This window comes from Triturus cristatus, chromosome 10, assembly GCF_964204655.1.
Source record: "Triturus cristatus chromosome 10, aTriCri1.1, whole genome shotgun sequence".
In the NCBI taxonomy this organism is placed as follows: Eukaryota; Metazoa; Chordata; class Amphibia; order Caudata; family Salamandridae; genus Triturus; species Triturus cristatus.
In genome coordinates this window covers 241,937,258-241,954,349 of record NC_140593.1, presented here as the reverse complement: position 1 = coordinate 241,954,349, position 17,092 = coordinate 241,937,258, and the positions used below count along the sequence as shown (strand labels likewise).

The window sequence follows — 17,092 nt, the reverse complement described above, 5'->3', positions numbered from 1 at the left end:
CAAAATATATTTCTCAGTTCCTTTATTCACAGCATGCCAGTTACAAAAAAGGACTCTACGCGTTTCAGTCTCTACGGAGACCTTGTTCACGAGACTAGCAGTTACTCAAAGGCTGATGGATTTTTAAACTCGCATCTAAAAAAATTAATGACATCACTTCCTTAAAGGTGCAGCTAAGCATTCTGGTAACTGTAGTGTATAACCGAAGATGTTGATCGAATAACATTCACTTTATCATTTGAAATCATGATAGACAATTACATAAATCATATCAGTTGTACTGTGAATTCACAAAATAATTTCTCGGACCCACCATTAATTTAAAGTGTTAAATTGCACGTTTTCTTATTCAACAACTAGTTATCGATTAAGACTGTGGAACTAACGGGGCTGCCGTTTTATCTCATCCAACAGTAATTCATTGTTTGAACTAGAAGAAATGTAACTTCTGATGTTAACATTTTGAGTATTAAATCTGACACAGCCAATAAATTAAGAACTGTATGGAGCCCTCCGGTGGGCTTATGTGCTTGAGAGGGTCCCCTTGATCTTAATGTGTAATTCACTCATTATTTTAGTACACTGTATTCGATGGGTTACATGATTTGCCAACAAAAAGATTGATACCACAATGAGCTGCCACTATGTTCACACGTGACTCTACAAAACCGATAAGTTCAATACAAATTAACCATTAATAGAAACCTTATGTGCGGGAAATAAATAGTACTGTCCTTATATATATATATATAAGACCTCATTTTTTTGTGTGTATATACAGTTTGAGCAGTTCACAGGTGGTAATGGAGTTCGTCTTGATTTAATCCATGTGGGGTCAGAGTTCTGAAGTTCAAAATGTGCTTTGACTCCTTTTGCCTGAGAATTTTCTCTCGATCTCCTCCTCTCGGATGTATTCCCACGGCTTCTACCGCATAAAATTCGAGATCTTTCCATTTTCCATTGTGCTTCCGTTCCATGCGTTTGGCCACAGCATTACTTCTGTCGGTGTTAATTGTAGCCCGTACATGTTCCAAAATGCGTTTCTTTAGTTCGCACTTGGTGCTTCCTATATATTTCAAAGAACAGGGGCATTTGATGATATATATGACAAATTGACTTTTACAATTGATCAATTGTTGAATCTTCCACATGCGTTTGTTAGCCTTAATCACTTCTTTCATATTCTGGGCAATAGCACAAACCTTACAACACGTACATTTAAAGAAACCCTTAGGTTTGAGCCAAGTTTCTTGTTTCTTTTGATCTTTGAAGTGGCTGTGAACCAATTGATCCCTTAGATTGTTTGTCCGTCTGTACGTGATGTTGGGATGGTCGCCCACAATGCTAGAGGTTGTTGGATCCATACATAGGATGTGCCAATTCCTACGTAAAATTTTCATCAATTGTAGATTTTCTGTAGAGTGGGTCGTTATGACCCTTATCTGGTTATCCTCCTTTGTTTCAATTTGTTTGTCTTTTAGCAGATCTGTTCTGTTGATGGCCACTGTGCGTTCCAAGGAAGCCTGAATGGTTTTAGAGCTGTAGTTTCTTTTTTAAAATCTTGTTTTAGCTTGGTTACGATGTTTTAACCATTCCTCTTCACTAGAGCATATCTTTTTGATCCTGAGAAATTCCCCATAGGGGATATTTTTTATCAAACTTTTTTAGTGAAAGGACTCAGCATGTAAAACTGCATTTGTCGCAGTAACTTTGCGGTGTAAAGTTGTGTGCACTGTTATCCATAATATAGATTTCAGTGTCCAAAAACACCACTCTTTCATTGCTGATGTTGTACACGAATTTCAGATTGAATTCAGAATTGTTCAATACCTCAAAATATTCAGCGAATTCTTTCTCTGTTCCTTCCCAGATTATCAACAAGTCGTCTATATATCTAAACCAAGCTATGGTTTTGTTTACATAGACATCATTTTCATTTCTCCAAGCCCAGGTCTTTTCCCATAAGCCCATGGTCAGGCAAGCATACGATGGACTAAATGAAAATCCCATTGCCGTGCCTTTAATTTGGCGGAAGATCTCCTCGCCAAACATGAATGTATTTTGCTCAAGGCACATCTGTATCATTTGCAATAGCATCCTGTTATGATCCGAAAATTGGATATTTCTTTCTGCCAGAAAGTATTTGCATGCTTTCAATCCAATGTCATTCTGGATGTTGGAATACAGCGATATGACGTCCATTGTTATTAACTTGTATGTAGCTTGCCATGGGGTATCCTGTAGGTGTCTCAACAGGTCACCTGTGTCTTGTAGATAGGAAGTCAAGCTTATGACATATGGTAGTAAGAATACATCTAGAAAACTGGCCATAGGTTCAAGTAGGGCCCCTTTCACTGAGATTATAGGCCTTCCCGGGGGCTGAGTTGGATTTTTATGTATTTTTGGGAGAAAGTATATAGTAGCCATTTTTGGATGTTCCATTTTGAGGTATTTTACTTCATCCTCGTCCAGTAAGTTTTGTTTATACCAGGCATCCAGTTTGATATCTAGTTCCTCCTTCCATTTTTTCGTGGGGTTTGATGTTAATTTCTCATAATATTCTTTATTTATCAGTTGTAGATATGCTTCTTTGATGTAAGCCTCCTTTTCCAGGATGATGACGTTTCCTCCCTTGTCCGCCATTTTTATTTCAATTGAGTCATCGTTTTTTAATTCAAACAATGCATTGCGCTCATCATGTGAGAGATTGTCTTGTTTCTTTGAGTGATTTAGTTGGTAAAGATCTTTTATAACACACTCGTGGAATAGATCAATTTTATTCCCTTGTGGCAATTGTGGATAGAATTTTGATTGTGACTTCTTATAACTGCATCCAGCTCCCAACTGATTGCAGTAAGATCTTAATTCACCTGCCTCATGTTCTGGATTTGTATCCAATTCCATAAGAGTAACAAAGTGATCTGCATCTTGTGCCAGCAGTTCCATTTCCGGTGTTGCAGTGATTTTGCGATATTTGGCCATTTTGGGATTTTCGGCAAATAACTTTGCTAATTTGATTTTTCGAATAAATTTATATAAATCTATTCTGGTTTCTGCTAGGTCAATGCCAGTAGTAGGACAAAAATTTAAGCCACGTCGGAGAAGTTTCATTTCCGTTTCCGTGAGAGTCTTTTTTGAGAGGTTAATTACTTGTAGCTCCTGAGATTCATTTGCGATACTGTCTTCCAGATTTACTAATTCCATTTTTGTCACATGCTTCTCGTCATCGTTTCCACTCGAGTTGTACCGGGATTTTGATTTGTGTTGCCGCTTGCCTCTTCTTGTGGGTTTCTGCGGGCATTTCCACGTCGCCTTCCTCGGCTGTTTGTTTGTGGCGCCCCCATGCTCTTCTCCCAGTTTTTTTGTTGTAATGCCAACCTCATTTCTCCTAAAAAAGAGCATTTTGATCTTACATCACTTTGATCCCCTTCCAAATCGCTCGCATCCGTTGATGTCAAGGAGGATAGACTGCTGGTATTTGTTGCTGTATCTAATTTGTCTTGATGTTTAAAACGGTCATATTTCCTTGCATATGTAAACATACGCAACCAGGATTCCTGAAGTGGGTCGTTTCGTGGAAAACTAAATTGGAATCGGGTGAACGCCGGCAATTGGAACACACTTCACTGGTTGCGAAGCATTATCGCGAGGAACAGGAGGGAAGCAAAGAGACGGGAGACGCGAGTCCGGAGGGAAGCGTGAAACTCGGGGGAAGCTCCAAGCGGTAAGCGAGCAACGCTTTCATTGACTTTGTGAAAAATTGTATCCCGCTCGGGATCATTAAGCCGGTTGGTCTCGCAAATGCATACCTCCTTTGAAAATATACGAGTTAAAGAACTCGGGGAACTGTTTTCTCTCTACTAAAGAAGCAGGTTTGTGTATGCATGAGACGGAAGAAATAAAATGAAAACACAGAAGAGTGCATGAGCCTGAAATTATCAGCATTAACGATTGACTGCCAGTTAAATATGGATAAAAGTGAGGCTAATAGAAACGCCCTTATTGACACATTTTTTGATCAAGAAATAACAGCGAATACAGGAGATGGATCATCTAGCAGTTCACGCAAATCTGATGTCAAAAATAAACTGCGAACGTGGGAAAAATTGTCTAAAAAGGAAATAAATAAGTGGTGGGAAGTGGCATCCTTAAAGAAACACTTGGAAGTTAAGAGTACCACGCGGGCTTCGTATTGGCCTGATGCCGAACCATTCTGACACTAGCAACAAACTACTTAATGAAGGGGGGGGAACACATCCTAAAATCCTCACTGGGGCTAATGGAAATTTTAGTGAAACACATCCAAATAGCCTTGGAGAAAACCACTACACAACTAAGAGAAATGGAAAAAGAGTTGGCAACTGTGGAAATGAATCCTGAATCAGTGAAATTTAAAGAGGAATTGGTACACTACATAGAAAAGCATGAGGAAACTGTACGAGTGAGGAAACAGTCCAAGTTCCAGCGGGACAAAGAGGACTATTCAGAAGGCCGTATCTTTACATATGCAAGGAAATATGACAGTTTTAAACATCAAGACAAATTAGATACAGCAACAAATACCAGCAGTCTATCCTCCTTGACATCCACGGATGCGAGCGATTTGGAAGGGGATCAAAGTGATGTAAGATCAAAATGCTCTTTTTTAGGAGAAATGAGGTTGGCATTACAACAAAAAAACTGGGAGAAGAGCATGGGGCGCCACAAACAAACAGCCGAGGAAGGGGACGTGGAAATGCCCGCACAAACCCACAAGAAGAGGCAAGCGGCAACACAAATCAAAATCCCGGTACAACTCGAGTGGCAACGATGACGAGAAGCATGCGACAAAAATGGAATTAGTAAATCTGGAAGAAAGTATCGCAAATGAAGCTCAGGAGCTACAAGTAATTAACCTCTCAAAAAAGACTCTCACGGAAACGGAAATGAAACTTCTCCGACGTGGCTTAAATTTTTGTCCCACTACTGGCATTGACCTAGCAGAAACCAGAATAGATTTATATAAATTTATTCGAAAAATCAAATTAGCAAAGTTATTTGCCGAAAATCCCAAAATGGCCAAATATCGCAAAATCACTGCAACACCGGAAATGGAACTGCTGGCACAAGATGCAGATCACTTTGTTACTCTTATGGAATTGGATAAAAATCCAGAACATGAGGCAGGTGAATTAAGATCTTACTGCAATCAGTTGGGAGCTGGATGCAGTTATAAGAAGTCACAATCAAAATTCTATCCACAATTGCCACAAGGGAATAAAATTGATCTATTCCACGAGTGTGTTATAAAAGATCAGATCTTTACCAACTAAATCACTCAAAGAAACAAGACAATCTCTCACATGATGAGCGCAATGCATTGTTTGAATTAAAAAACGATGACTCAATTGAAATAAAAATGGCGGACAAGAGAGGAAACGTCATCATCCTGGAAAAGGAGGCTTACATCAAAGAAGCATATCTACAACTGAGAAATAAAGAATATTATGAGGAATTAACATCAAACCCCATGAAAAACTGGAAGGAGGAACTAGATATCAAACTGGATGGCTGGTGTAAACAAAACTTACTGGACGAGGATGAAGTAAAATACCTCAAAATGGAACATCCAAAAATGGCTACATTTGATTTGATTTGATTTGATTTGATTTGATTTGTCTATTTATAAAGCGCACGAATACCCGTGGGTGTCTTGGCGCTAGGAATTGTCCGGTTCCGGTGCAGGTCTGGCATTAGTGTATTTTATGCGGTGAAAAGCCAAGTCTTGATTTTCTTTCTAAATATCTCCAGAGTTGGGCTGTTTTTTACATCAAACGGTAATAAGTTCCATGTCCGTGCTGTGTGGACGAGGAAACTTCTTCCTCCCCAGTTTGATCGTATAAACTTGGGTATTGCTATCAGTTTCTTTTGACTAGATCTAAGAAGCCTTGAAGGTTGGTAGTGTTTCAGGTGTGTTTTCAGGAAGTGGGGGCCTTTGCCCTGCAGTGCCTTGTAGGTTAAGCACAGTGATTTGAACTTGATTCTTTTAGCCACAGGTAGCCAATGGAGTGAACCTAGTTTGTGGCTAATAGGCTGGAACTTTGGAATTTCCAGTATCAGTCGTGCCGCTGCATTCTGGAGTCGCTGCATTTTTTCTATAATTTTTATTCTGGCTCCCGCATATAATGCGTTACCGTAGTCCAGTCGAGACAGTGCAAGGGCTGTCACTACCGTTCTACGTGTGTCTTGAGGCAGATATGGGAGTATTTTTCTTATTTTTAATATCAGCCAGAAAGACGAGGCTAGTTTGTTTACTTGGGCTTCATAAGTTAATTTGGTATCTATCATGAATCCCAAGTTTTTGGCTTTCTCTGAGGGTTCTGGTCTGGTTCCCAGTTCAGGAGACCACCACTCTGGGGACCAGATATCAGCATTGCCTCCCAGAATTAATACCTCACTCTTTTCTCCGTTGAGTTTGAGGCAATTTTGTTGCATCCATTGACTAACTTTTAGCATGCATAATTGGAATTTTTTGGCTGTTACTTTATTGTCTTTGCCTATGGAGATGACAATCTGTGTATCGTCGGCATAGGATATTGGTGTAAAGCCATTTTCTCTTATTACTTCAGCAAGGGGGGCCACATATAAATTAAAAAGTGTTGGGCTCAATGATGAGCCCTGTGGGACACCGCATGGTACTTTAAAGGAGTCTGACTTTGCTTCTCCTAATTCAACTGTGAATTTTCTGTCCATGAGGTAGGATAAGATGAGACTGCACGCGTGGTCGCTAGCTCAGACTTCTCTAATGCGTTTTATTAGTATCTCGTGGCTAACCGTGTCGAAGGCCGCCGAGAGATCCAATAACACCAAGGCGGCCTTTTCCCCCTTGTCTAGTATACTTCTAAGTTCCTCAGTGGCCGTGAGGAGGGCTGTTTCTGTTCCATGTCCTTCACGGAAACCGAATTGAGAGTGGTCGAGCCAATTGTTGTCCAGTAAGTACCTTGAGAGTTGTTTGTTCAGCAGTTTCTCCAGCACTTTTGCGGCGAAAGGAATCCTAGCTATGGGTCTGTAATTGCTGTGGACTTCACTGTCCAGATGAGGTTTTTTCAGTAATGGCTTGATTGAGATAGTTTTCCAGTCATTTGGAAATATGCTGGTATTCAGAATTACTTCAAACAATTTGTGAAGTACTGGTCCTATTTGTTTTGAAAATATTTGCCATATCTTCGGTGGACATGGATCTGAAGGACTGCCTGAATTAGTTGTCGTTATTTCCTTAATAATTTGTTCCACTGTAGGTAAGGACCAGTAAAAAGATAGGGTGCCGCTGGGTTGATAGTCTAGTTTCGAGTTGTTTGTGGGGTTTTGGGTTATATGGTCTATCTGATTGTTTTTAAATAGTTCATATACTGAGGACACTTTATTTACGAAGAAATGGCCTAAAGTATTGCAGAAGTCGGATGAGATATCTTCTGGATTATTATTTTCGATTTTGGCAAGTTTTTTGACTACTGCAAACAAATCTTTGCTCGAATTCTTGGATTCATTTATTTTGTGTACAAAGAATTTGCTTTTTTCTGCGATTATCATATTTTTATATGTGGCCAGTTCATTTTTATAGTCTACCTTTAATTTGGAGTCCTATTGCGATCTCCACTTTTTCTCTGCTCTTCTGCAGGTCTGTTTTTGTGTTTTTAAAGCTTCCGAATACCAGGGCTGTGAAGGTGACTTCCTTTTGAAAGACGCTCGTTTCTGTGGTACGGAACTCTGGGTGGCTGTTTTTAGCCAATTATTGAATTGCGTGCATGCTATATTGCTGTCACTTTCTAGCATTGGAAATGAGGAGTTCATTGCCTCTATTACTACTTGCGGGTCTATTTTTGACCAATCAGGATAAGTGACTTTCTTGGGATTTTTAGTTGGATTTCCCAAGTCCTCTATAGTCTCTAGCTGAAAGGATACTAATTTATGATCTGACCATGCGATCGGGTGGACTTCAACCTCTGTTAATTTTTGGCAGGATGTAAAAATACCATCAAGTGTATGTCCAGCTACATGTGTATCTGAATGGACTTTTTGTTCTAGATCAAAGTTAGCCATTGCCTGTTTAAAGGTGTTGATTCTAGGGTCTGTGGTTTTCTCCAAATGCAAATTGAAGTCTCCCAATATTGTATAGTCCTGGTTCATTACACAAGATTCAAGGAAGGGACTTAATAGTTCAATGAGCGTTTTTTTGGCATTTGGTGGTCTATATATTAGTAGCCCATTGAAGGTATACTTGTTTGTAGCCATAATTTGAAATGTCATGATTTCGCAGTCAGGGTGGCTACCTTTTTCTGAGCTCTTAATCCTGAGGCTTTCTTTAGCTATAATCGCTAACCCTCCTCCCCGTTTCATTTTTCTATCAACTCTATAAAATGAGTATTTTTCGGGTATTGCTAATGAGAGGTCGGCGTCGGATGCTTCATCTGCCCATGTTTCCGTTACAAACAATACATCGACTTCTTGGTTTTCGATCAAATAGGCGATGTGGGTGTTGTGTTTTATCATTGATCTGGCGTTTATTAGCCCTGCCTTGATAATACACTTTTTAGTTTTCTCTATATTGTTATTTTTGGCAATTTTATTTGTGTTATTTACTGTGGTGAAATCGAATTTAAGAGGGCAGCAGGGACATTGCTTACCTTCTATCTGCAGATCTATTGGTGGGCATGTTGCGGCACATTTTAGCGACAAGATTTCCTGTGCAGTGTATTTCCTATGAATGATTCCTCTATCCTTTTGGGCAGTGGGTATGGCCCTGGGCTCTGTCCTGGCTCGGACGGGCGCAGACGGGCTTGACTTAGGCTCGACTTCGGCGCGACGCCGGCGCGCCTGCTGCGCTCGCCCGCTGCGCGTCCGGAAAGGGCACATTTATAAAGGGCGGGGAGGCGTGGCCTTAAGAGTGGGCGTGTCTGCGGTATCGGGCGCGCGAGGCGTCAGCGCGTTACCTCCCTGCAGCAACGCTTGGAGCAGCTGAGCTGAGCTTCCCGCCTTCCCAGCAGCTGGCAGGTCAGTTGGTGCTCAGGGTGCAAGTGCTTGTATAAAATCACAACAGAAAACAAAGCTTTTAAAATACAGTAGGAACAGACCTCCCGGCTTCCGCCTCAGGAATATTACAGGTTATGGCGCGCTTGTCATTCAGCGTGAATATATGGCCGGGAAAGGGGGCGTGGTCTCAAGTAGGCGTGGCCTTGAGAGTGGGCGTGTCTGCGGTATCGGGCGCGCGAGGCGTCAGCGCGTTACCTCCCTGCAGCAACCCTTGGAGCAGCTGAGCTGAGCTTCCCGCCTTCCCAGCAGCTGGCGGGTCAGTTGGTGCTCAGGGTGCAAGTGCTCGTATAAAATCACAACAGAAAACAAAGCTTTTAAAATACAGTAGGAACAGACCTCCCGGCTTCCGCCTCAGGAGTATTACAGGTTATGGCGCGCTTGTCATTCAGCGTGAATATATGGCCGGGAAAGGGGGCGTGGTCTCAAGTAGGCGTGGCCTTGAGAGTGGGCGTGTCTGCGGTATCGGGCGCGCGAGGCGTCAGCCCGTTACCTCCCTGCAGCAACGCTTGGAGCAGCTGAGCTGAGCTTCCCGCCTTCCCAGCAGCTGGCAGGTCAGTTGGTGCTCAGGGTGCAAGTGCTCGTATAAAATCACAACAGAAAACAAAGCTTTTAAAATACAGTAGGAACAGACCTCCCGGCTTCCGCCTCAGGAGTATTACAGGTTATACTTTCTCCCAAAAATACATAAAAATCCAACTCAGCCCCCGGGAAGGCCTATAATCTCAGTGAAAGGGGCCCTACTTGAACCTATGGCCAGTTTTCTATATGTATTCTTACTACCATATGTCAAAAGCTTGACTTCCTATCTACAAGACACAGGTGACCTGTTGAGACACCTACAGGATACCCCATGGCAAGCTACATACAAGTTAATAACAATGGACGTCATATCGCTGTATTCCAACATCCAGAATGACATTGGATTGAAAGCATGCAAATACTTTCTGGCAGAAAGAAATATCCAATTTTCGGATCATAACAGGATGCTATTGCAAATGATACAGATGTGCCTTGAGCAAAATACATTCATGTTTGGCGAGGAGATCTTCCGCCAAATTAAAGGCACGGCAATGGGATTTTCATTTAGTCCATCGTATGCTTGCCTGACCATGGGCTTATGGGAAAAGACCTGGGCTTGGAGAAATGAAAATGATGTCTATGTAAACAAAACCATAGCTTGGTTTAGATATATAGACGACTTGTTGATAATCTGGGAAGGAACAGAGAAAGAATTCGCTGAATATTTTGAGGTATTGAACAATTCTGAATTCAATCTGAAATTCATGTACAACATCAGCAATGAAAGAGTGGTGTTTTTGGACACTGAAATCTATATTATGGATAACACAGTGCACACAACTTTACACCGCAAAGTTACTGCGACAAATGCAGTTTTACATGCTGAGTCCTTTCACTAAAAAAGTTTGATAAAAAATATCCCCTATGGGGAATTTCTCAGGATCAAAAGGATATGCTCTAGTGAAGAGGAATGGTTAAAACATCGTAACCAAGCTAAAACAAGATTTAAAAAAAGAAACTACAGCTCTAAAACCATTCAGGCTTCCTTGGAACGCACAGTGGCCATCAACAGAACAGATCTGCTAAAAGACAAACAAATTGAAACAAAGGAGGATAACCAGATAAGGTTCATAACGACCCACTCTACAGAAAATCTACAATTGATGAAAATTTTACGTAGGAATTGGCACATCCTATGTATGGATCCAACAACCTCTAGCATTGTGGGTGACCATCCCAACATCACGTACAGACGGACAAAAAATCTAAGGGATCAATTGGTTCACAGCCACTTCAAAGATCAAAAGAAACAAGAAACTTGGCTCAAACCTAAGGGTTTCTTTAAATGTACGTGTTGTAAGGTTTGTGCTATTGCCCAGAATATGAAAGAAGTGATGATGGCTAACAAACGCATGTGGAAGATTCAACAATTGATCAATTGTAAAAGTCAATTTGTCATATATATCATCGAATGCCCCTGTTCTTTGAAATATATAGGAAGCACCAAGTGCGAACTAAAGAAACGCATTTTGGAACATGTACGGGCTACAATTAACACCGACAGAAGTAATGCCGTGGCCAAACACATGGAACGGAAGCACAATGAAAAATGGAAAGATCTCAAATTTTATGCGGTAGAAGCCGTGGGAATACATCCGAGAGGAGGAGATCAAGAGAAAATTCTCAGGCAAAAAGAGTCAAAGCACATTTTGAACTTCAGAACTCTGACCCCACATGGATTAAATCAAGACGAAGAACTCAATTACCACCTGTGAACTGCTCATAAACTGTATATACACACAAAAAAATGAGGTCTTGTGTATATATATAAGGACAGTACTATTTATCTCCCGCACATAAGGTTTCTATTAATGGTTAATTTGTATTGAACTTATCGGTTTTGTAGAGTCACGTGTGAACATGGTGGCAGCTCATTGTGGTATCAATCTTTTTGTTGGCAAATCATGTAACCCATCGAATACAGTGTACTAAAATAATGAGTGATTTACACATTAAGATCAAGGGGACCCTCTCAAGCACATAAGCCCACCGGAGGGCTCCATACAGTTCTTAATTTATTGGCTGTGTCAGATATAATACTCAAAATGTTAACATCAGAAGTTACACTTCTTCTAGTTCAAACAATGAATTACTGTTGGATGAGATAAAATGGCAGCCCCGTTAGTTCCACAGTCTTAATCGATAACTAGTTGTTGAATAAGAAAACGTGCAATTTAACACTTTAAATTAATGGTGGGTCCGAGAAATTATTTTGTGAATTCACAGTACAACTGATATGATTTATGTAATTGTCGATCATGATTTCAACTGATAAAGTTAATGTTATTCGATCAACATCTTAGGTTATACACTACAGTTACCAGAATGCTTAGCTGCACCTTTAAGGAAGTGATGTTATTAATTTTTTTAGATGTGAGTTTAAAAATCCTTCAGCCTTTGAGTAACTGCTAGTCTCGTGAACAAGGTCTCCGTAGAGACTGAAACGCGTAGAGTCCTTTTTTGTAACTGGCATGCTGTGAATAAAGGAACTGAGAAATATATTTTGGCAAAGCAGCCTTTCTTCCGTGAGTGCGCGAGGGTGTCCTGAAAGGGAAAATGAAGACGAATTAATAACGGCTTGACCCTGCCGTACCTTGAACGCACCGCCCAAGAGCGCCCACGATTCCTGAAGTGGGTCGTTTTGTGGGAAAAAATATTATATATATATATATATATATATATATATATTATATATATATTATATATATATATATATATATATATATATTTAAAATTGCACCACTGCACTTCCTTTGGTAAAAAGCCTCCGAAGAAGCTACACAGCGAAACGCGTTAGGCATTATGAAAGGCTGCCTTAACCAACCTGCTACTTCAAAGCTGTTCATACCCGTGACTGAGGCTGGTAACCTCCGTCGTCTCCTCGAGTGCTGCTCAAGGAGGACTACCACATATCGGCATATATTTAAAATTGTGTCTATGCACCACATCATGACTTATATTCACAGTATATAGTATTGAACGAATGCCGTGCTCCAGCTAATACAAAGCAATGTTTCATGTCCATATAAGTTCAGCTGGCGAAATCGTAGGACATTGTATAATATCTCTTTGTATATTGCCAACATGTTGCGCTACAATTTATGGAGATAAAGAGGAAACATCAAACAGTGAACACCCCCCCTTCCTTCCAGGTGACTCAAATCCGCTTACTATGATTACCAGTAGCTCTGTCATAACTGTTATTCGGGTGGTGGTGCATGTCTGTCCTGACTTCCACTTGGGACGACTTACTGGTTGATGTCCCCAACATTGTTTTGTTGTGTGGTCTGTTATCATGGATGCCCAAGCTAATCTGTCTTCCTCAGCCTTTTCGTCATTCCTCACAAATCTCATCCGGACCAGTTCGGCTGTCGCCCACTCATTGGTATCCTATAGCCAGTCTACGTATTTCCGAGGGCGTGGCTGCATCCAAGCAATTACAATACGTCTCTTGGCCAGCACCAGTCCCAGGTTTACAAAGCATCTGCTCAGCTTTTTATTTTTGGGTGCGGGTAACAGGCCCAGCAATACTACCTTGATTTCCTGTGAGATGGTCCACCCTGTGGCCTCCCCCAAATTTACTAAAACTCTTTCCCAATAGGTCTGCAGCGTGGGACGGTGCCAGATCATGTGGATGAAGTCCGCCCCTTGTGTATTACACCAAGGGCAACAATCCACCCGATTGGGGTATATATATGTAGTGTGCGCTGGGTTAAGTACACCTGATGTATAACGTTGTAGTAATTTGAAGCAAGCGTTTGCACTAACCTTGTGCACCCCTACGTGCATCTTTCACCATTCAGCCTCCGTCAGGGGCTCTTCCATTAGTGCCTCCCATTTCTGTTTGAGGCTCAACGGTTCACTCGGGAGGTCCTCTCTTAGTGCTCTATACAAATGGGAAACGAATCGCCTTCCCCATGCCATCTCTATCATTGTCCTGAGGACGTCAGTGACGGGTGGCTCATCTGGGAAGTTATACCAGAGCTCCCACGCGTCTCTCTCAAAATTTGGAACGTAGCTAATTTTTGGACTTCCAAGACCTCAGAAGCGTCGGCAGGACCTTGCAGCAGAGGTGTCCAATTTCAAAGGCACCTTGTCAGATACAGCTTCAGACTTGCCCCACCAGAGGAGTTTGGATTCCATACAAAAAACGAAGTCTGATGGTAAATAGATAGACTAGGCAAATTCATGACCAGTATCTGCCTAGAGCAAGGACTTCAGTGGCCCAGAAATTTGAATTTCTCCCGCTTGGCACTTCTCCCTCCCAAACCAATGACTTCAGCCAGACCCCATCCATCAGCTATCCATCTTAGAGAGGATTTTGGCAGATACAGCCATACAACTTTGCCCTACTGGTAGATTTGTACTTCCATTTAAGCAACTAAGCTGGAAGGTAAACTCGCTTAGTGTATTTGACTTTTGGACTATTTCAGTTGACCTGAAATTGCATCTATGTCCCAGTCAACCATGAGTCGTGACAGCTGATTGGCGCTTTTCTTTTTAAATAAATTGATCTTGCCTTTTTGTGCTTTTGTCATTTTGGTGTCCTTTTACTCATTACATCTGTCTCCATTTTTAGGTTGAGCATTCAAGACCTCTTGTATATACTTCATTATATACTTATGTGTATGTCCTTTGTTGGCTCTCGAGATCAGCCCTAGGACTTGTATGCTTCCTCTTAGGGACTTTTGTTTTTGTTCAACTGCCTCTATTTAACTGTCTTGATAGACAACGACCAGTAGAGGTCAGAAAAATACCAGAATCACTTTAGCGGTCTCTAGATTCAAGTACCTAGAAATTGTCTTCCAAGAGCACCCATAGACAATATTTTTTTCAAATCTTGTATTTTCAGTGATATGACCAATGAAGGCCCTGATTTTATATGAAAACAGAGCTTTGGGCTATACCATTTCCCGATGAAAGGCAATATTTCTCTCCATGTGTTCCCATATCTGGTGTGTCACGCAGTTTGGTGCTTACATATCCTCCATGTTAACGAACAGTAGATGTTTCAGCACCCAGGCTAATGTGCTGCATAGCTAAATACATATAAGGTCCCAAAGGCGAGACCGATTGCATTGCAAATGCTCGTTATAAATTGGTAGTGGGATTTTCTTTGTGTTGTGTTTAGACAGTTTTACTGTTTTGTTACTGCTAAATAAACATTGTTCCACATTAAGCCTGTCTGTTCTGTGCTATAGCTACCAGGGGGTTGAGCCCATGTTAATTATTGAAACTGAGTTTTTGCCTAACAAATTTGTGGGCATATTCTTTGTAGTAGACTCCCATCCTCCTCAATTATTAATCCACTTTCTTACACTAACATACATGTATTTGTGTGGAGATCCAGTCTCGTGTTGGGAATGGGTGGGTCTTAGCTGCATAAGACAGAAACATGTTGCTGGCTGAAGTAACCCTTTGTCCATAACTGTAGTGTATAGTTTTACCGTTGTGCTCCTGCTACTCCGGCTCCGCTCCAGGACTTGTAATTTAACCTTTTTTGTTAACTTTAGTTTCACCTGAAACTGAGGCATACACTGGCTGGACGTATTTGGCAATGCGAAAATAGCTGGTGATTAAACGAGAGTTGCCTTGGTACTAAACTTTTTTTTATTTTGACACTTCTCAAGTTTTGGAGTTTTGCCTTTGGAACATGTTTATTACCATTTGAAGCACATTCATGCTTTCTAGTATTGTTTCCAAAACATTCTACGGACAAACTGGTAAAGTCAACAACTCTGTTTTGTTCTTTGCAGAGGCTGCAAAAAATCCAAAGGACCTGACGCCATGGTTTAACCTCTTTGCTGACTTGGACCCTTTATCCAACCCTGATGCTGTTGGGAAAACTGATAGAGAACATGAAAAGCTCAATGCTTGAGTAACCATCTCGTAACGAGAAATCAATCCTTCACCTGGCATCCTCGTATTTTTTTTAATATATTTGTTGAATTCAGCAATTTTGCATGTGTGCTTAAATGAAGTATGTGCCATAGCATTAAACCTCTAGGGTTAAGCCATTAATGTATTAATAACTGCAATCTTATCAAATTGGGGACCTTTCCTACAGTGGATAATGAAAAAGCTACAGTTTGAGTCCTCACAATATCCTTATAAATGCTGGAATAAGATTTTCATGTGGTGTCACAGCTGATGTGAAAGAAGAGAAAATATTGAATTTATTTTTTGTAGTATTGCAATTCTTCAATCATCACTTTGCGGTTTTGAGGCAAGCTAAGTATGTGACCTTTATCTTAAATAACTGCTTTCAAATAAAAATCAAACCGTGAACAGTTAATGCTACGATTTAAATGTAAAATGATTTGTCTTTAGAAGTGGCTATAAATTAATAATCCCAGTAGTGTCACCTGTGAGCAAACTTTAATTGCACTAAATGAGACCAAAATTGTACTGATATTTCATCTTTTAAGAATTTACACGTTCATGACAAATGTCTCGTATTTAAAATCATCTTCTGTCTCAAGTTGCACCTGAAAAGCATTTTTTCATTTTTCATTTCGTGCTGTCGTAAGTCTTTAATAAAAGATTTTAACAAATTGTTTTCTGCAACTATCTAAATTGTACCTTGTTTGAACATAGTTTGATGTTTAAATTTTCACGTTTCTCCTCCATGATTTGTTCTTTTAACTGTGGAGTATGATGTGATTTAATGTTCCTTTTGCACACCTTTCCAGTGATTTATGTGGGGAATCTTTTCCCTTCTTTTAAAATATTGATTTCTTTTGTTTCATGGTTTTCTGAATTCATTTGGATTTGTTTGACATAGGAAAAGTAGAGTAGAAGTGACTTATCAACACAAAAGACATCGCAGAGTCTCATTGAAAGCACCAGTATTGAGTTTGAAAGGGACCCTTGCAGGTAAGAAGGTTCTGCCTGCAAGTTACTGGTAATTCACCCCTACCCCCCTTCTTTGTTAGCTTCTTTTCTGTTTGCAATAAGTATAAGATGCTAAGAGTAGCCATCCTTAGGAGGAAAAAAATACTCCTCCTCTGCTCCATTGATATGAATGGTGAGTGCCTGTGTACTTCCGAGGGAGGATGGTGGCCTATTTTCTACCTCATTGGAGGGCTGTCACTATAGACCTCTGGGTTTTAATCATTGTAGAAAGTGGGCATGCCCTACCCTTCCGGGAGTTTCCCCCTCCTTTCCCACCCCGTCGGGGCCTTTGCTCAGGAAAGCATCTTCTGCTTTCTCCAGCAGGAAGTACTGGCTTTGCTGCAAAAGGGTGCAACAAGATAGTTCCAGAGCAGGAAAGAGGTTAGCGGTGTTACTCTTGGTACTTCCCGATTCCCAAAAAGGACTGTTGTTTACGACCAATTCTTCACCTCAGGATTTTGAATTTTTACGTCAAACAGGAGAGGTTTAAAATGGTGACCCTGGCACAGGTTCTTCTCCTCGATTTACAGGATGCGTAGTTTACGGTAGG

At 40.8% G+C, this 17,092-nt stretch overlaps 1 protein-coding gene across 4 annotated transcripts in view; it reads left to right on the top strand.

Moving 5' to 3' along the window:
* The window catches only part of ICA1 (islet cell autoantigen 1), a 369,010-nt gene extending 352,808 nt beyond the window's left edge, over positions 1–16,202 (top strand). For all 4 annotated transcript variants that reach the window (XM_085630894.1, XM_085630896.1, XM_085630893.1 and 1 more), the window contains one exon: positions 15,405–16,202. In XM_085630894.1, coding sequence (XP_085487020.1) covers positions 15,405–15,526 — 122 coding nt within the window. In that variant the 3' untranslated portion in view covers positions 15,527–16,202. The remainder of the gene's footprint in view (positions 1–15,404) is intronic.
* The last annotated feature ends 890 nt before the right edge of the window (positions 16,203–17,092 follow it).